The 21168-nt window shown below is 34.8% G+C and overlaps 1 protein-coding gene across 1 annotated transcript; it reads left to right on the top strand.

The window, feature by feature from the left end:
* LOC136832773 (protein cueball-like) lies at positions 1-18763 on the top strand. The gene is made up of 8 exons (XM_067094311.1): positions 1-224; positions 6868-7122; positions 7800-8001; positions 10103-10232; positions 10960-11576; positions 11767-11921; positions 12797-12936; positions 14673-18763. The coding sequence occupies exons 1-8, from the start codon at positions 164-166 to the stop codon at positions 14793-14795; spliced, it is 1683 nt and encodes a 560-aa protein (XP_066950412.1). The 5' UTR covers positions 1-163; the 3' UTR covers positions 14796-18763.
* Positions 18764-21168: the final 2405 nt, after the last annotated feature.

Genomic DNA, 21168 nt, shown 5'->3' with positions numbered 1-21168 from the left:
GGTGTCGCACGTGATGGGATGGGGAGACGGACCAGCTGCCTCCTCGGCAGAGAAGCAGACGACGTAAGGGACGACACGCTGGTCGTTCATACCGAGCCGCTCACTCGCTTGCTCAGTACCCGCAGGAAAGTTGTGTGGTGTACTCTATCTGGGAAAAACGGGAATGGCTTCCACAACAAAATGGATTTTATTTGTCGCTTTATTCGCCCTCTCCTCCTGTACCGGTAAGTAATGTGCTCGTGAATGTTATTTATTTCTTCTTCTCCGGAAAGAAATTATTTTAAGGCAAAAACACTTTATATTGAGGTCGCCATTCCTCTTTTGGCGCCGGTCACGTACACCTGATTCTCTACCGCCACGTTCGAATGCAACGAATAATAGTTAGCTATAGATAGCTAAATACGTATTCCTCAGAATTTATACATTTCTCCTCCTCGTTGTGTTGATGGCGAAGATTTACGGTGCACACAGAGAAGAGACTTGATCTGTTTATTGTAGCATGATTGAATATAGGTAGCAGTACGATAGTATTAGAACTTGAATTACGTAATTTTTTACTATTTAGGTTAGGTGTTTAGTCACGGGTGGTCATCGATTCTTGTGGTTTTGCCAAAATGTATATCAGTGTGGTGAAACTTCGACGGTAAACCAGAGATGCATGAGGATTTGGGTTACGTAACTCTGTGCCTAAAATTTTATTGCGAAGATTGCTTCATCGTCCGACCGTTGTATATATAGCTATATTTTCTCTTCTCTTGGGGAGAAAGTAAATGAAAGGGAAATTACTTCACGGGCACGGCACGGTACGTAATGCGTGATAATAATCAAATAGCATATCATAAACAACAGTGAATGGCCTTATAATGTTTGTTCGTTAGAAACCATAGAAAAACGTACTTACAGCTTCAGTATGATCAAATTTTGAAGTGCTTTATTTAAAGTGGAGAAATTGTCTTTTTCGTTTAATATAAAATTTTAGTTAGTATCAGATATGCGTGGGACATATTGTTTGCGTTCGTAATATATTAACAATATATCAGAACTTTTGCATTAACCTTAGGTAAAATGAAATGGAAAAAAAGAGGAAAAACCATCGGGTGTGGAGTGATACCTCCAGTCCTCCAACCAACTTCTCATAAAAAAATTTTTATTCCACGAACGTTGAAGTTTCCTCGCCAATGTAATTAGTATTAAGTAGCTTATTGTTGTAGGTGTATGGAAATTAATAATTTAGGGGGCCGGGTTACTAGAATCTTCCCGAATGCGATTGTATCATTATTAAGAAGTTTAAGGATTTGAAAAGAGATTTAAAGTGGATCAAGGAACAGGACACCTAGTGCTATCGAGACCTATGGAGACAGGTAAGTAGGTCGAGGGAGAGTTCCTCATTGGCAGAATCGATATCGTACTCGGCTAGCACTCTGCTAGACCCGCGTTCGATTCTCCGGCCGGCCAATGAAGAATTAGAGGGATTTATTTCTGGTGATAGAAATTCATTTCTCGCTATAATGTGGTTCGGATTCCACAATAAGCTGTAGGTCCCGTTCCTAGGTAACAACTGGTTCTTAGCCACGTAAAATAAGTCTAATCCTTCGGGCCAGCCGTAGGAGAGCTGTTAATCAGCTCAGTGGTCTGCTTAAACTAAGATATACTTAACTTGAAGGTCGAGCGAGGGTAATGCAGCTGGGGTCAAAGGTACGCTGCCAAGAGTCTTTTATTACAGTCAGCAGTGAGCCACTCAAAGCATACTGTATGCTGTACATTTCTATGAAGAATGCGCATATGTTCATGTATTATTCATTTTATATTAAAATACATGAGGGGAAATATTATTGAGGGGTCTTTTGTAAATAGCCTTATTTATGCCCTTTTTTCCTCGACTTCGAGCCGTTTCCTTGAAAGGATGGTTATCAAGAAAAACAACACATTTACAAAGCACTTTAATACTTTAACCGGTAAATCGTGGATACATCGCTGTGCAGGAAGCTTCCACAACATTAGCTGTTCATACACTTACACAGAAGGCTCATTAGCAGCACATCAAACTTCCCCACACACCTTCCATTGTTCACTTTCCTCGTACATGAACTCCCAAGCTTCTGGGATATGGGGCACCCACCCACCTTTGGTTCCATTTTTCAAACCATCTGTCCAAGACACTGTAGGTCAGGGGTGGACAACCTTTGGCACTTGTGCCACGCTTACGCCAATACTGAAGGCTTCTTTCTGGCACACGAAACCTGATGCTCACGTTGAAGAATAATAAGTAGATGAATTTTCAGTTTTTCTTTTTGATGGTAAGTGAGCAAATTTCCACATTTATTCCCCCATAACAGGGTAGTGCTGTCAGTGCACCTCATGCGGTGCGCTGTAGTCATTACTTAAGGTTCTTTGCAGCGTACCTTCGACTCCTAGCTGCAACCCCTTTCGTTCCTTTTACTGTACCTCCTTTCGTATTCTCTTTCTTCCATCTTGCTGTCTTTAATCCTCTCCTAACAATTGATTCATAGTGCAACTGCGAGGTTTTCCTCCTGTGACACCTTTCAAACCTTTTACCGCCAGTTTCCGTTTCAGCGCTGAATGACCTCAAAGGTCCCAGTGCGTGGCCTTTGGCCTAAATTCTATATTCAATTCAGTCCACATTTTCTTTCTGTAGGTTTGATTTGATGTTTTATGCTAAGGTAAAGATTTGCCCCTGGCGTTGCTCGATGTAATATCTAATTTTTTAGGCAAAATGACTTCACATTTCCTGTGTGGCTTTTTTGTATTATTGATAGGCATTACTCCTTGATTTTATTATCATTTTCTTATGTTTTAGTAAAAATGATAAAACGACTGGTGTGAGATTGGACTTTGTAATGTTTTGAAAAATGTTGAAAACTAATGGCTGATTTATTTGATAAGAATGCAAGCGAAATTCTGAATTAATGGTTCGTCTTTTGTAGAACTTAAAAAAATAGTCTTTAAATTGTGTTGATGTATATATGACAACTACAAATCCTTTTAAAGGCTGAAAGAAATATATCCCAATATTTAAAGACACCAGGTATGTTCATCTTCCATTGCCTCCTCGAGTCTTAACCACTTGAGGGTACACTGATCCATCCTTTTACATACACAAACATATTTATGTAGGCTATCCACATTTCACACCCTTCTAGTCCTTTTACCACAGAACCACACCAACAGTTCATCACAAAAGCTTCAGTCTTTTCTTTTAGTTTGCATTCAGTATCCACACTTCACAGCTATGAAGGAGAGTTGGCACTGTAATACAATCCATTCGCTTATTCTAACCTTGACTTCTATAGACTTTCATAGTGCCCTCCCAATGTTTTGCACACACCATGCAATTACCTTCCTTGCTTCGCCGGTTCTGCGGCTCATCTGATTTCATATCTTATTATCATCTGTTATTTATACCCAAATAGCTTACCTATACAAATCAACAGCTTCCATTCTTCCACCCTCTACACTCATTTCTCCCACTTCTTGTTTCCATTTACTTATAACTGTCTCCTTTTGGAAATACATGTACCTCCCAACGCTTCATTCACAGTTCATTTTCTTATCACACTGTACCTGCGCCTACCGGATAGAGGTATCTGCTGAAGTGTGCTTGAAAGTGTCTCTTAACACCTCCTCAGTTGTAGTATAACCACTGGGTTTCCGGTGTTTTGGGTATATGCTATAACAAATAAGAACAATTCTTAACCTATCTGAAACTTTATATTTGAGAATGCTTGAATCTAACAGTGTTCATTCAGTTTTAGGTTCGTTTCTTTTTCGCGACATGCGTCATCAGCTGTATTACGTAAGCGTAATGAAAGTTTTTCAGTGCCTTGCATTCCTAGCAGCTCTTGAGTGCATGCGTTGAAATAGTTTTGAACAGGACGCGCAGTGTACTTACTAACAATGTTGCATAAGATACCTTCATTCACGTATTGAAGTGCGTGATGGGGGGGACTATCGTCAGTCATTTCCTGTAGTGATCTCATGAAAATTTTTATGAAGAGTTTTGCTTGGTTTGAGTTACTTTGAAAACGAAACTTGCGTCTTTTCCGCCCTAGGAGAGTAAAAGCTTGATGAAAAGGACAGTTAACTACTTTGTTATACAGATGAAAAATCAATATGATATTAAAGTGAATGCAGTTACTATGCATGATATGCAGATGCAAAATCAAGAGCAAATTATACCCGATAGTCATCTCAGACATTCGGAAATTTTAGCGCTGGCGTTAAGTTGTTAATTTATTTCCACAGCGTTCGTGCAGATGTGGATTAAATTACTTGGTTGGATGTGTGACCTTTAAAATTAATGAGCAGTCAAATAAGAGAGAGCCTAAAGTGTACCGCAAGTTAGTCAAGATTTTTAAAAAATACGGTGAATGTTTTACTCCTGTACATTGCTGCAGCGTGAGAAGACTAAACAGTAACAGGAATTTTGATAAGAAAACGTTTAAACTAGGTCAAGTCCAAATTTTTCCCAGTATGTCCAAGCCTTGTTTACATGATAATGATTTTAAGATTTTTAATTATTATCTATATGGATGGAAGACCGAGATAATCTCGCCCTTAGATTTAACGATTCTTGTTATCTTTGAATAGTAAGGGTATCTTTTTCGATAGCATTTTTATTTATCTTAGTTCTTTTGGTCTCGAATACAGAGGACAGTCATAAATTCGTGTCATTTCCAAACAACCGCAACTACAATAATAATAATAATGATAATAATAATAATAATCCCTTTCAAACTAAAGTGTATGATAATAAGAGATTTTTTAATTTTTATATTCTCTACTAGGACTATGTGCAGTTCCATCTTATATACTGTAGGTTACCTCTTGTGTTACTTGTTCACAATTCTGCATGATTACAAATGGTTCTATAAAAGGAAAGGGCTATCATTCAGTTGTTAGCTCTATGTAAAAAAAAAAAAATTTAATATATATTTGCCTCATGGACTCTACAAAAATTTCCTGATAATTTTGATTTTAGGAAAGCCCGATCAGCTTTGATAGGGAACTCAAACTTTCGATCAAGTTTGAGTAAATTGAATTCATTCCATTTAAAAAGACATGTTTCCATTAGTTATACATTTTTATGAATATATTTATTCAAAGGCCAATTCCTTTGCCTTCAGCGATTTTATTAAGTTTTTATGAGGGATCCATGTTCCAGAGCAGTAATATATATTCATGTATTTATTACCATATGCAGTTAGTTTTTATATTTATATTTATATTTTGTTCTAGATGGATGAAGATTACATTAATTGTTTTGCAAATGCACCACACAGTTTGGTCTCTTTCAACAGTATATTGGTTAGATACTATAAATGCAAACCTTATGATGGATAAAAAATTGTATATACTTATTCCCTACAGCTTGCATAATACAATCCATGGTAATCCTTCATTTTACAATCACTCCTACTTTCATTCTACATGTAAGGAAACAAAGTTGTTGAGAGTATGTGAGGAAGTGAAGGTGGAATATTCCTGAGAGGCCTTAACCCACAACCTGGTCCTAGGTCCAGGTCCACATGTTTCGTTGTAGCTTTGATGTCTCCCTTTGATTTTACTTCTTTTTCTAATTTTATTGTCCTTAAACTGTCTGCGTAATTCATCTTTCCTTTTGACATTTTATCATTTGCGCTTTTTCCTGGAATGTTTTGCATTTCATATATACACAAGCACACCTTTGCACACAACACAAAACTGCTTTGCATAACTAGGGATGGTCCAGATGAATACCTTGTGTAGGAAAATCCTCAACACCACCTGCTCCATATACCTGCAAAGAGGGCTTAGCAGCACATAGAAACCCTCCTGTACACCAGGGCTATTCGCCCATATCTTGTGTACACTGTAATGTTTCCCTAACATCAAGGCTCTTTCTTTGCAATACTGCTTTCACACCATCTATCCAATCCTTCTTGGGCCTCCATCACCGCCTTCCCCACACACTTCTGAAGTACCGGTATAGGCTACATTATCGCCAACCTGTCGTCATCCTTCCTTTTCAAATTACATGACCATCTCAAAATGTAATGATCTCTCCTTTTAACTCCACTAGTCCTTTACCTCTTCTGTATATGACAAAATTTCTCACCTTAGTTGTTCTTAAGCTGCATATACTCTGCAAATAATTCATGTCAACTACAACCTATTTTCTTTCATTTACAATCAACATACACAATTCACTTAACATAAAGGAGAGTTAATGATACATTCCCAATTTGGCTTCCATAGGTAATTCAAGTCTCTTGATATTTTGCACAAACCCCGCTGCCATTATATATTTCTTTACGTGTTCTGTGACATCTTTTCTCACATCCTCTGATCATCTATCATATTTCCTCCCAAATACCTTTATGAGTCAACAAATTTTATTCTTCGTGCTACCTATTACCATTCATTGTTCCATCTTCCTCATTTTCGTGTACCCTCATAACCCTACTCATGCTCACATTTACTCAGCTTTTCCTCTTGAAAGTACTTTCAGACTCTCAAAACTCTTTTACTATTTTCTGCAGTGTTCTTCACTAACCCCTGTCAGTACAGCATTATATGCAAGCAGTCAACCATTTACACTTCATTTAAGGGACATTTTCTTATTTAAAAAATTTGCACTTCCATGCTGCCCCTTTATCAATCAATTATTTGACCAGCATTTTCTGTGTGCATAAACGATGTACAAACTTGGAGATATGCATGAGTGATAAAAGAGTTTGTGTAAGTGAAAGGATATACTGTATCAGATTTTTTTGAGCTTATGCTGCATACAGCCTTTCCATCTTAATTTCAGATTTCACACAAAATTTTTTCAAAAGAAATACATTTTGATGACCTTATCCTTGGCAGATTTGGTAGCTGTATACAAACACGATATTCTCCTTTTGCGTGATGTGGATAAGATCCCCTTAGGCAGCCCTCCCGTCAGTTGGGAGTCTTACGTTTTGAAAGTTCCAAAGCCTTTCTCCTATCCAGTGGGATTGACTTATGATCCCAAAGGACGTCGATTGTTTGTGGCAGAAGCAATCCATGAAGACAGCAAGATTTTCTCTCTCAATCTGGATGAAGATTATATTGTGAAAAACATGCAGTCCGTTGTCCGAAGTAAGTGGGGGATATTTGTCATCTTTTCTTTATCTTTAATTGCAAGAGCCTTTGGGATATTGATACAGGATCATTGTTTTCTGTAGACTTTTAAAAATTTGCTTAAATGTAAATGAAAGTGTCCAGGCCAAGATGCTGTATACATTTTTTTTTTATCAAAAGGCACTCAAAAATTAAAATTACTTTTCATTTTTTTTTGTGCCTGTTAATGAGGAAAGTTGTATTGCAGCTTTCCTATGAGTGAAGGATGAAATAATGAAGTCAAAAAACATTTTCTGTATTGACATGCCAGAGTTGGACAGCAAACAAAGATTAATGAGCTCATAATTATATTTGGTAATTGTCTGAATTGGAAATGTCATTTCAGTAAGTGAAAATATGCAACTGGTAATAGTAAAATTAACTTGCAAAGTAAAGTCATATACTTCATTCGCCAGTGAATGATTTTACCCCTGTGATGACATGTAACCTCTTGCATCAGCACTTTTCCTTTTACCACATTGCAAAACAATTTAGTACTGATTAAATATATGGATGGGCTTGATAAAGCTGAGTACAGTAGTAGATTACGGAGGTCAGTGCATGCAGTAATACAAAATTTACAAACAGCTTACTGTAATGAGATCAGTTGAATAAGTTTTAATATTATGTTTAATTTAAACAACTTTTTCAATCAGCAACAAACAACACCATAATGGAGGGCTTGACCTACGATCCAAGAACAGAGCACTTATACTGGACTGATTCGTACAATCATGGTGTGTATAAAACACTTGTATCCAGTGAACAAAAGGAAAATCCAGCACCTAAACCTGAACCAGCTCACATGTTTGGAAATGTGATTGAACCTCGAGGAATAGCCATAGATTATTGCAATGAGTAAGTACCATACTATCTATTTTAAGTAGAATGTAATGATAATTTTAAGGCTTTCATGTTGAGTAGGTTGGGATCTTTGTCAGAATTCTGCTTTAAGCTATTTTTAAGGTACTTTTAAAATGAATTTCATGGCTTTTATTAATAGTTTTTCATTTATTTACAAGGACACTTCAACAACAGTTTCAGTGTTTACAAAGTGCAATCTTTACAATGTATTATATGCTAGAAATCTCTGGCATATAGTACATTCAAAGAATTCAGCTAAGTACTGTAATTTCATCCACAAGGAAGCAAATCAGTGAAATTATAGCGAATTGCCATGAAATAGTATAAAACCTAAAAACTTGTGCAAAGCCCTTTCCTAATTCAATCCACCCTGCATTTAAAGTTTAATGAAGTTTTGAACATTTGCTTGGAGAATTTTTTTTATCCTTGAGTATACCTTAATTAGGTATAACCATGCCATCTCCAGGGAAATGCTTTGATGCAAGTTTGTTTATATGTTGTTCATGTAAGGAGCTCCTGCACCAATATAAACCTTTTTACCTTATTTTTTGGTCAGTCAACAACTATTTGTTCTTCTAATCGTAAAGATGAATAATTTATACAGATCCAGTATTTATGGACCATTATTTGATACACCAATGCGTTTAGTTTCATGTACCTATATTTCAGAATGAGATTCTTTAATCGTTATTTGCTTCTAATATTGTATAAACTACATAGCGTACCTTTTATGTTTACCCAACACTGTCATGCTTTACTGGGGTATGTTTGTATCCTAGTGTTATATGTATGAATAAGAAAACTGTTCTTAAACACATTGGCAATGTAGGTTTTTCCGTATTATTAGTCCTCACATTCGAATTTTTCCGTATTATTAGTCCTCACATTCGAAGGCATTTTTCAGACCACATCATGTGAGCAATTCCCTTATGTTCGCAGTTGTGGTCAGAAAAGCTGCAAGTTGATCTGGGCAGTGCATTTTCTGGGAAAGTGTAAGGAGATTCTTAAAGATCAAAATGTGATCAGCCTATCTTGGGGTGAGGATAGACATGGTCTACGCCATTGTTATTCTGTAGTGGAAGTGGACTGACCAACTCTGCAGCCTAATGAGAGACAGCAGAAGGAGCTCTTAAACCCTAACCTACAGTTATTGCATAGATGATTTTGTGGAATGACTTGCTGAATCTCCTGCAGGAGCCTATATGGATGGAAATTCCCTTCCAGGAATTCCTGTCCATTGATAATTATTGAAAATTCAATACACCCTCCTATTATACATAAAATTGTCATGCTTGTGACCCTTTAAAACCATGCCTCATGGGCTGACAAGATCGCTTGCAATAATGACCAGCAACATTGCTGCCTTTCAGATAAACCAAGAAAGACCATAATCAGGCATGCTGTACAGTATGGCTCTCCATATCCTGTGTTGGCAGTGTTCCTAGATGTTATTTTGTTTTATATTTTACCCACAGATTAATTTAGTTTATACATTTTCATTGCTTAAATTCATAAACCCTGGGCTGTCTATTATCCAGAATTTTGACAGTTAATTTTTTACATTCAGCGACCTCTCCATTAAAGAACATTTTCTGTTAGACTTGTGGTTGTGAAATCAAGCATGAATCCATCGAAAGAGCCTCACCAAAGGACCTCCCATTTCCCCTTCTTGGTTTGATTAGTGAACACATCCACTTTATCTTACTATACTTGTCCTAGAATTTATTCAGGTTCATGGAACAAAGTACAAACTTGAGACTTGTTAGTCTGCTGTTGCATCCTACCTTTACAGCAACCTTTGATTTGTGAAATAATTGAAGTATTTGTACTTCATATACTATTTTTCTTCTTTCCCACTTCTCATTTTGCTCTACAAGGAAAAATTGAAGGCTTCATTATTGACTGATGGGTTTATAGAAAGGAATTTGTGAGTCAGTAGTTTGTATCGGGAGAGAATGCATTTTTATGTTTTGCAAATGTATTTATACATTAAAGTTTCTGGTAAGAGTAAAAAAAATAGTTTTATCACTTTCATCTGGTAGTCTTAGAAGTAAGTAATTCATGTACAGCATTTTGATATAAAGTTCATCTTCAGGTTAATGTATTGGAGTGAACGAGATGCATCAGGAAATGTACCAAGCAGTATTGAAGTGTGTGATCTCCAGGGCCCAACTCACACAGTCCTTATGCAAGATAAAGACCAAAAAGTGAAAATATTTTACCAGGTAAAACTACTTTTGAATATTGTTGAGTTTGGTACTTTTTTGAAGAAATTATTACAAAAGATAGCTGTCTACAGCTATCTTTTGTTATATTAACTGACGTTTGTGAATTACAGTAATACATTCATGAAAGCAGTTACACAAAACGTTAAAGATTATCTCTAGTTGCAGACTTTGTGTTTGTAGTTGATTAACTTCTTGCTGTCACTGTAGTAAAGTAACTTGTGTATTATTTCTGCTAGGGATTTCTATTAAGGAACCCATTAGTTTGGTATATTAGAACTTTAAATTCCTTGAGAATACAGAGCACATGGTTATTTTACCATTATCATTGAACCTTTAAATTAAATACAAGTCTGTAGTTTATGTAAGAAATGATATGGAAAGCTTTAAATTTTTGGAAGTATCTAAACATATCCAAGTTTGAAAGCCAGTTGATTTTAGAGGAAATTTTATCGTTGCTATTAAATCAGTATATTGTAGTAAATTAATTGTTGTATTAGTGTACAGTATACTGGAACTGGGTTGTGCTATTAGCTCAGTATATTGTAGGATATTAACTGTTGTATAATTGTACAGTATACTGGAACTGGGTTTTCCATAACTTTTCCGAATAACATATTCTAAAACAACAGACTAACTATGCATTTCTAATGTTGCATTGATATCACCCTATATGCATTCAATTTTTCTATATCAGTAAAATATTTAACAAATATTTTTCTCTTAGGGCTTAACTTACGATATTCGTGGAGGAAAGCTACTGTGGGCTGAGACAGTTGGAGATGATGTTGAACAGAGCTACTGTAGGATTATTAGTTATGAATTTGGACAAACATTACCAGAGCGAGAAGTTCTTGTTAGTCTGGAAAACTGCTATCCATTTTCTTTGACAACTGATGAAAACTTCATTTATTGGGCGGACTGGGGGCAGCAGGGAATAATGAGAGCATCTCGCAAAAATCCTGATGATGTTATAAAACTTGTCCACACTCCTCAGATTGATTCTAAATATGGAGAACACCATGGAGTTTATGGTCTTGCAATTTTAGGTGGCCTTACAGATGATTCTATACAGGAAGCTTGCAAAGGAAAAATTAACTCCCAAAGGAAAGCCAATGAAAAAGAGGTTGATTCTGGTGTATTTACACCACCCACAGTCCTAGAGCAGACAAAAGAGGAATTCGATTCAGAACAAAAATCTCATATAAAAAACAGTGAGAATAACAAATCAGACAGACAGATGGAAGGAAAGTCAGAAGGACATTTTAGTGAAGATCATCAAGAAGCTGAGGGAGGTCTATTCACAACTGATACAACCCAACAGCTAATGATGCAGTCACATATGTAAGTGATTTTCCATCCATTGATATGTATTTAATTAAAGTTGTGCTTTCAACAAAATTCACAAAAATCTTGCATTAGCATGGTATGCATAAATGTAGGCTGTTTGTTGTGACATAAAATTTCATAGTATACCTACACATTAATACTCTGTTTTTATTACTCTATTTATACAATATTTATTTATTTCCAGGTGCAGTGAAAATCAGCTGCTCATTATCGTTATCGTTTTGGGTCTCTTTTGCATTATATTCTTCTTGTCAACTCTTGCCCTTGTGTATAAACTTTGGTTCCAACGTAAAGTAACGCGCGTCAGAAAAGAGCTTCCAGTTACAGTTTCTGAAAGAGGTAAATTACTGGTCTAAAACTGTTTCTTTGTAATATAGATCCATTTATCTTAAAAACTGTATTAAGCTAACTCAGATGTACCTCCAAACTTGGTAATTTTTGCTTCATAAAAATGTCTTGAGAAGTATTTCTTTATATCTCTACACCATTGCCCCATCAAAAGAGAAAACACAAAAAGATATAAGTCCTGTGAGCAGTCTTAAATTACCTTGGAAATAAAGGCATGATATTTTGAACCATTTTTTAATTTTGGTATTTTTTAGCATGTTATCATTGACACAAAAAATATTTCTCAACTGAAAAATGGTCTCAGTTCCACTAAACAAAGTAACTGCAATACATAAATAAGAAAAAAAATGCAACATGAAGACTGAAATTTTGTCATAATCTTTATTTTCAATTAACACTATTCTAAATTTTTGAGAAAACTTTAATTTGATAAAGCAATTCTAACCTTTACTATTGATGAAGACAAATTCTTTGGGACAGTCCTTGGAGAGCTAAATACATTCCCTCAGTGATATGGTTAACCTGCTTAATATGTAGTAGTAAGAGTCTATGTACAGCCCAGTTCATCTAAATTATCATTCAAGTTTGGTCTCCACCTGGTGCAGTATGGTTACTGAAACCGCAGTTTTGTATATAGCATGAACTTCTTAATAAATTAATCAGTTCATACAGATATCATAGAATAATAATACTGTACTATTTACTATTTAGTTTGTTTCTTAAATTAAGGCAAAAACTTGCTCCATATTCGGCTTTAATGATTTTTAATTAATACTTGCACTTATGGTTATAGTACCTTGTTGTTGTATATTGGTAAATCTTAGTAACTTCTTGTTGTTTTAAAATCTTTTCATTTAATCCCTTAGCTATTGAAGCTTTACCACATCAACCAAAGCGCTTTGGACCCAAGATCAGGCCAGATTTGAGAGGAGGAGCATGCAATGCAGAACATGATGGTGTTAGCATCAACATTGAAGATTGTTGCCAAATGACACTATGTGATACTGTAAGTACTGTAAATATGTGATTCTTTACATACTTTAAATAGCCCTGTATGTTTGGTACCCTTTCATAGTTTTTGAGACAGACAAAAATTTTGTTTGGTTTGAAATGGTATCTTCCAAGCTCTTTATTAATGAACTGTATGTTCTTGCATGAAGACAAACCATAGTTTTGTGAGTGTAATTTCAAGATTTGAATTCAAAGTCAACTGTAAGAAGTGTGTTTGTAGAGAGAGCTAATACAAACAATGGGAGAGCCTCTTTTTTAACTTTTTGCACAGAAGACACTTCTCTGTTATACTTTAAAAGTAGAAATTAACATTGTGTGAGGAGTTAAGTTCTCATTCATTGCTGTCATTAGTTTTGTCACACTGCTGGCATGTCTTTCTTTGAGGAACCAAACTACTTTACAGCTCAAGCTGTCAGCCGGGAAAGAACAGCCACAAAGATCAGCTGGCATATGAAATCATACCATCAGCATTAATGTTTCAAGAACTGCTTTTCATATAAACAACTTTACTCATTGTCAATTTTCAATAAGTACACTTGTTGATTCACTGTCCTCCCCCTCCCCCGCCCTTGCTTGCCATTAGTAATTGTCATTTAATTCTTGTATCGTAAGAGCTCATTAAGTGTGCAATTCATCTTGTTTCACTTGAACTTGTGGCTATTATTGCCTTAGGATTTAGGCTGTTACACAATCTTTGTATCCAGAGGCTTTTTTAGTGCTTTGATAGTAGTTAACTAAATCTAAATGAGTAGGTTAAATAATCTTAAAGAAGATATTTGACACTGATGAAGAAAGAGTCAATGAAGGAAGTGCTAAAAAATATGCCTAATACCCATGAAACTAAAGAGGGATGGATTTTTTGTTAAGGCCCACAAAAATATGGTGGCACTCACTGAAGTCATGGTGCAGGATAAAGATGCATACTTTTCTTTATGTGTACATGTGAAATGTGAATGGAATGCAGTCAGTTTAACACAGGATACTGAAAAACAATTTCCCATATGAGAATGTTTTTGGTAATTTTTTTTCATCTCCAGAATATTGTAATGAATGTTTGCCACTTACCTAGTAACTTTCAGTCTGAATTCATAACAGAAAAAATACAAAGCCTAGTGCTTTCAAGTTATTTGCCAGAATTTATTGTAGCTTACAGAAACTGTATACAGTAATTGGAATAGTCACATTTAACTTGGAATAAATCTTGGTTAATGTTTCTCCTGACTGCTGGAATTTATATTAGTGAACAGATTACAAGACCATTTTTTAGGTAATATAGTTCATTATATAGTGATAAAATGCAATACATGGATAAAGCTTTTAGTCACCAGTACAACTGGTAAAAAACAAAATATTAGTTCTCACAATATCAATACCTGAAATTATTTTTGTAACATCAGATATTCAATACTGCATTAACCAGTGCGCTTACATATTTTATTTTGATTGTACCACTCATTCTGTCCAGTGTGCCTAGTGTCAGTAACTACTATAGTAAAAAAAAATTTGGTGGAACATAATTTTAGCATGACCATTGCCATACTTGAATAGAGAAAAGATTTTTTTTTCAACTGAAAACAGTAGTAATAGTACTCCCTAACAATTACACCATGGTTAACAGGCCGTGCTATATAAATAATGAACTTATTGGCTAGTTTTACTTCTTATTTTTTAATAGGTAATGAATCTCCTAGTAAAGTAGGAAATTAAACTCTACCTTTCTGAATATTCCAGCCGTGTTACACCACTATCAAGAAAGAAGGGCGAGGCTACAAGGTGAAGAGCATGTGCAATAAGCCCAAGACTGACGATAAAAAGGGATTACTGGATGACATGGATGACCTCTCTAATTTGTGATCTTCTTCTTGGGTAAAGTACTGAGGAAATATGGTCCAGTTTTACTCAAGTAATGTTCTTACAGATTCTTATCAAGTATGGAACTTGGTAGGAAATGGTCCTTCAAAATTTTGCCTACATGTGTCAAGTGTAGCCATAAGGTTAACTTGAATTAGTACCTGGCAAATCTGAGAGCAATTACAAGGAACCTAAGACAGCTGTTGATAAATATCTTAGCAGAATGTTGTTAAATGCATTATTTTCAATATACAAGATGCAAATGTAGTTTAAAATGCAGCAGGTGCCATACTGAACAAAAATTGAAAGTATCATTGTAATTATTTTTATTTTATTGATGAGAGACTTAATGGCAGGTCTTTTGGTATGGTGAAAGATTGTCACAAATTAATGTTATGATCGTGAAAAGGTGAATTGTTCGAAAATAGCTTTAGACTTGATCTGGATTATAAAGTCAGTTTTTTTAGTTGAAGAATATTCTGCTATACCATGATAATTTCTGAATTTTCACTTCGGGATCTTTAGTTGTTTTTGACAGGTTGTTAATGAATTTTATCCTAAAGAGCCCTGTGCAAAAATTTTTTGCTAGTCATACTTAAACCACACTAGTAGGTGTGGATCAGGAAGATCTTGAAGTACCACACAAGGAAACATAGGTACTAATGAATACCATTCTCAAAGTAAATTTTATATACTAGAGGCTGTAAATTTAATGACTGGATATTAACTGACCAGAATGTACAGTAGTTGTGATCTTTGATATCTGTTAGGCAATGATGTAATGAGTATGATGATGGAAAGCAATTTTACTCACACCTGAGTGCAGCTTGGAGATTTATTTACTTTAAATTTGTCCAAATAGACACACTCGTCCATCAAGTGTTTTTCAGCTATTGCATATTTTATGAATTGATGTTTTAACACCAATTTAAGAAGATAAATGTAGCCAGAGCTCTGTGCACCTTAAAGGTTGATGGTCATTGTTTCAATTCAGTCTGTCAGTATCCAAAGTCCTGTACTTGATACTGAAAAGGTTATGACACATCACTGTGTATCAGAATAATTTTTACTTGCAAATGTGCATTATATCTGTGAGCAGATCAAAGTTCAATTTTTTTTCCCACTAGAAAATTAAACCATTTTTGCATGGTTAAAATTAGTATTTCAGATGTTATACGGATAAATCGGGAAGGAACTGGTGGAAGGCAGAATTAAGAGAAATTAAAAGAAATAGGAATATGAATAGAAGAATACTTGGAATTATAAATTCAGTTTGAAAAGAGATAGAGAAAAATCTAAGGAAACAAATAAATATGTTAGGTGAAACGTATGTATTGAAATTGAAATACAATTAATCTGTTTCTTTTACATGCTGTGTTGCAGAGCAGCACACCTCACCTATTATTCAGAAAACTTTAGCTTGAATTAAGTTGCCGATTTTACCATGTCTGGGTGAGTTCTGTATTGCTTTGGTTAATTCTAAGTGATTTGTAGAAGAAATTGATGCATATTTTCAAGTAATACAACAATTATCATTGTAGAAATGACATAGTTAGTGTTTGAGTTTACTGCACATGTATTATTTTTTGTCAAACTGCACAAATCTAACCACGTTTTAGCCTGACTTTTTTTCTGACTTGCATTGGTAAACATTTTCACATGCTAGTCCTGTCACTTACAAAAGATAGCGTGTTATAACAGCAATTTTTAGTTGGATATTGTGTACATGTTTTACTTAACGGCATAAACATGTAGAGTCTACAGTTTTCTGTCACTTAGAAGAAGTCTTTAATCATTTCAGAACCTTAACGATTACTTTCCAGTCATCAAACAGAATTACAGTATATACAGTATCTAGTTTTCACTTCTTTTGGCCAATTGGTCTTAAATAATTAATCTTGCTCAGTGAGGTTTCCAAACAGAAGTGAGTTGCTCAAGCTCAAGTTTTAAACTCCAATCACTACTCTCAAGGGAAGTGATTTTACTCTATAATGACACATCAGGGATTTTTTTTCTGATCATATTGCTTTGAAATGGTACATTTCATCAACAAAAATTATACATTTCTGAGATTCAAAATGTGAACATTAGAGAAGCAAAGTTCTTCCAAGTTTTATTTTTACTGGTACCATGCTTTATTTGCCTACCTAATAATTATCAGCTCCTTGCAGGGGCTTCTTCTTTAAACAGTAGTGTATTCTGAACTGGACAGTATACTTAGACCATTGTGTATTTGTTTTCCTCTGTTTGAAGTACTGTAGTTTCAGTACTGCAAGATTGATAATCTTTTGTGTAAAGCCCCTTTGTAATTGTTTGTTGAGGCATTAGGACTGGCCATTTGTTGCTCGCACGTTGAAAGATAACTTTCTTACTGAATGACCTACAGTGACTGATGAAGGAATCATTTGCCTCAGATTTATCTTAAATATCTGTAGCAGTGCTGATGAGTACACATAAAGACTATTTTCATCTTGGGCTGTGATTTCTCATCTGACTTATTAGCTCTTATCTAAGTCTTTGTTAAGATTGATAGAAATAACGATAAACTTCCAAGGAACTGTTAACTCCTATTAATATTTTCAGTGATTTTAAAGACTGAAGGAAATAGGTTGATAACCTTCAAGTTAAATTAGAGTAGCAGATTTTTTAACTACTTCATTTTTTTTATTCTTTTGATTACATTACTAGGAAAATTACCCAAACACTGTAATATCTGCACAATGCTAGATAAAGTTACACATTTGCACAATACACTGGTCTGTTGGTATGCATGATTGCTAGACACATTGCAATTATCAAGTGGCACCAATTAAATAACCAAGCCTAATAGTGTGAAAGACGCTATACATGATTTGTATACAACTTTTTACTATTTCAGAAAAACTTAATATTCTTAGACTTTTCATTACTCACATGCAGTCTTTCAGTGGATCATTTGCAAGCAACAAGAATGATCAATTGTCATGGTTCAGTATAATGGATGTATAGTAATAGGAAGTCTTCCTTTACTTACCTAAGTTAATTTATACAGTATTCCCAATTAAAAGTGTGGTTTCTAGTTTCCATTGTAGTAGGTCCTGAATGCAAAATGGTTTTATTAGAATGAATCTCAAGGTTTTTAAGTTTGTATGCGGAGTTGAGTGTAGGATAAGTACCAGAAGTGTGTGGTGTCAAGTGTGTATGTACCAAGCGTTATAAAAGGAATGAAGTGCATCAAATGGAAAACAAAAACTGCAATAATGAATCACTTTGTATGTGTAATGACTCATTTATCTGTTCATAAAACATTTTATGGAAGCTATTTTAAGTATTGCAGTGTGTACATCTTGTGTGCTCTGAGCAACTAATTGTGGTCATTGTTCACATAAAATCATGAGTAATTTCATTTTGACCGTCCATTTATTTTGAGTAGACAGAGTTTGTGTATTTTTATTATGTATATCATTATAATTTTGGGTGTCTGTGATTATGGTTTTATGACCCTAAGATGGGGTATAAACCATTAGGGTACAATTAATTTTAGTAAGTTAAATAATTCGTAAGTGTGCATTGTGTTCTTATCCTGGGGTAATGATAACTACTGTATCTTGTGTTATATACAAAAATGTATTCATAAAGTTAAAAGTTCAAGTGGATAACTCAACACATATTCACAAGATATGAATACTACTTATTGGTTAATGTTAGCAGTAACTTTCGTATGTGTACTATTAAAAGTAGATTGCAATGCATTCGTGAGTCAATTGACTTGTATTCATATGGAAAACAAAATATTATCTTATTAGAGCCCATGACTTTCATATGAAGAGACAAGCAAGTAATAATTCATGAGGTCTTGTTCTTCTAAGGAGTGAGAGTTTTGTTTTTGGCTTGTGTTGGGTTTGTGCCCACATTTTGAGTCTTGGTATTCTTCCAGGAATTTGCTTTTCCTGCAGCTGAAATCCCTGTAGACTACACCTTCAATTGCAAAATAGCATTAACACATGTGTTATGTAAAAAAAAAAAAAAACTATGTATATTCTGTGCTATACTGTATTGTATGAAAAAACATCAGTCCATCCTTTATTGCACATAATGAATAGGCATTTAATCTCATAGCCTACATTGAGATTACATGTTTGCATATGACTCAGTTATTTTACATTCTGTATTTTATGAATAGTACTTGTTACTTAGTCAAATTTGTGAATAATTTAATATTGGATGTTTGTTTTTATAGAAGACAGAAAGTGCATGGCTTCTCATGCTCTCCTCACTACTACCCTTTCCCTCTGTCTCTCTCACTCATTCTTATTATTAAGTAGGTTTTAATGAGGCTCTGATAGACTTGCTGTAAATCTCATGATTGCACATCCTCTGCATCGTCAACTCCTCTTACACCTGAATGACATTCATGGCCTGTTTAACTCCAGATCATTACTTCACTCACTCCCCTTAATTCATAACTGCGCATGACAATGGAACTCAGAAGGTCATCCTCCTCTCATGATTCTTTGTATATGTCTCAATTTACCCCTTTAAATAAGCTTAAGCTCTCATTTCAGAAGATAGAACATTTGGTCACATTTTACTGAAAACAGCATCTTATCCTACTGTAAGTTATGCAACAATGATTTTTTTCTGACAGAGCTATTAGATGCCCTATCTTCTTCTGCCCTATCATACCCAACAAATTCTCCATCCTTCAATAGTACATGGCTGAAACAGGTGGCGTTCACTGGCTGTTAGTGATTAAGGGATTCTCTTCTCTTTGCCAGCATACTCTTACTATTGAAGTTCATCACTTCTAGAAAACATGTCAGAGACCTCAGAATTGTCCCTCCCAAGTCGTCCTCTCACAGCATGCTTGGATATTCAACTAAATAAAGTCGGAATTTTTCCATAAATTTTGACAAAAACCTTTGCCCTCAAGAGGATTGCCTCACTCCCCTCCTAATGGCCTGGCCTGGTAACCATCAACCTGAGGGTTTAACTTCATACTGAATAAGATACTCATAGAGATACAGATACCTTACTTGGGAATATCTCCACTTAGAAGAACAAACAAACCGTGGTAAATTCGAGTTGGCCATAGAAGTAAAGTCATTGGCTCTATTAAGGTAATGATTGGTACAGCATCTGTAAAACAGTAAATGTTTAAATTATTTTCTTGTCTCGTGCCTGCTAGTTGGTAACAATGCAATGGCAAAGTGTCACCAAGTTTAATATGCACAGAATTTAGCAGTACTTCACAGCTTTGTTATTTTTGCATTTCTCATATAATGAAAAGCCAGAAAACATTTTTGCAGTAAGCACAAGTAAAATTTTAGTGTGCAAAATCCTTGTAGTTTGAAGGCAATTTCAAATATGCCATAGCTAGCTTGTTTTTCATTTTAAAAATTGTCATAAATGCAATAAAAATTTACTTGGCACTCTCCTGTAGTCATTTGTACTGTAGCTTTCACAGTACAAAATTACAATGTTAATGAATTATGGTTTGCTGTTATTCTTGCCATATTATTAGAAAACTCAGTGTTTTGCTTTAATAATTAAACTTTAAAAAGAAAATTCACACTTCAAGGTAGAATTTAAAGTCTTTTAGGTGCTTGCCTCCAACTTCCACAAGCAGTACAGGCAGAAAATGTTTTTTCATGTTTTTATTTTCAATTGCATTGTTGAGAAGTTAATTTTTGCATTGTATCTAGCTCTGTCATCAAGATTATCAGGTGCAGTGCAATATGATGTTAAATCTAGTCGTTACTCTGGCTAGTAGAAAAGTATTTTAATATGCAGTACTTGCATTTGTTTATGATTTGGTCCCTGTGGTTATAGAACACATTTCTAAGTTTAAACTTTGTGATTAAAGAAAATACCAATGTAAAGAGAGATATTACAGAATGAGGCAATATTGACATTGCAAAAATGTATTGGCTATAATTAAAAACCTTTTTGGCATGTTAGCAAATTTCTCTCAAAAGCATTTGTATTTGCTTTGAAAGTATTAGTTCTATACCAAAATAATGGTGCAATTTTAAAATGATTAATAGTAGATTGTTCTTTCTACTCTGGATAGTTGTATCTTCACAAAGTAAGACCGTTGTGCAATTATATTAAAATACATTGTCATTGTCAACATGTAAACTTGCTTTCCTTTGTAAAGTTACAACTCATCCTAAATAATGCCTTACCTCGCTCATCCTAAGAAAGGATAGTGATATTTTTTTATGCAAATGTGTACAGAGATTTTTAAACGTGGGTTGGGGTCTTCCGTGGATACCGAGATGGATCACTTAAGACTCTATAGTCAATTGTTACCTATTTGTGGGCTCTTAAAGGGAGACATAATAGGAAATTTATTTATTTATTAGCAAAAATAAAATTACAAAAAAATATGTGT

This window comes from Macrobrachium rosenbergii, chromosome 50 (genome assembly GCF_040412425.1).
Source record: "Macrobrachium rosenbergii isolate ZJJX-2024 chromosome 50, ASM4041242v1, whole genome shotgun sequence".
NCBI classification, from domain to species: Eukaryota; Metazoa; Arthropoda; class Malacostraca; order Decapoda; family Palaemonidae; genus Macrobrachium; species Macrobrachium rosenbergii.
The sequence above is the reverse complement of the archived record's forward strand: the minus strand, read 5'-3'. Positions and strand labels throughout refer to the sequence as shown.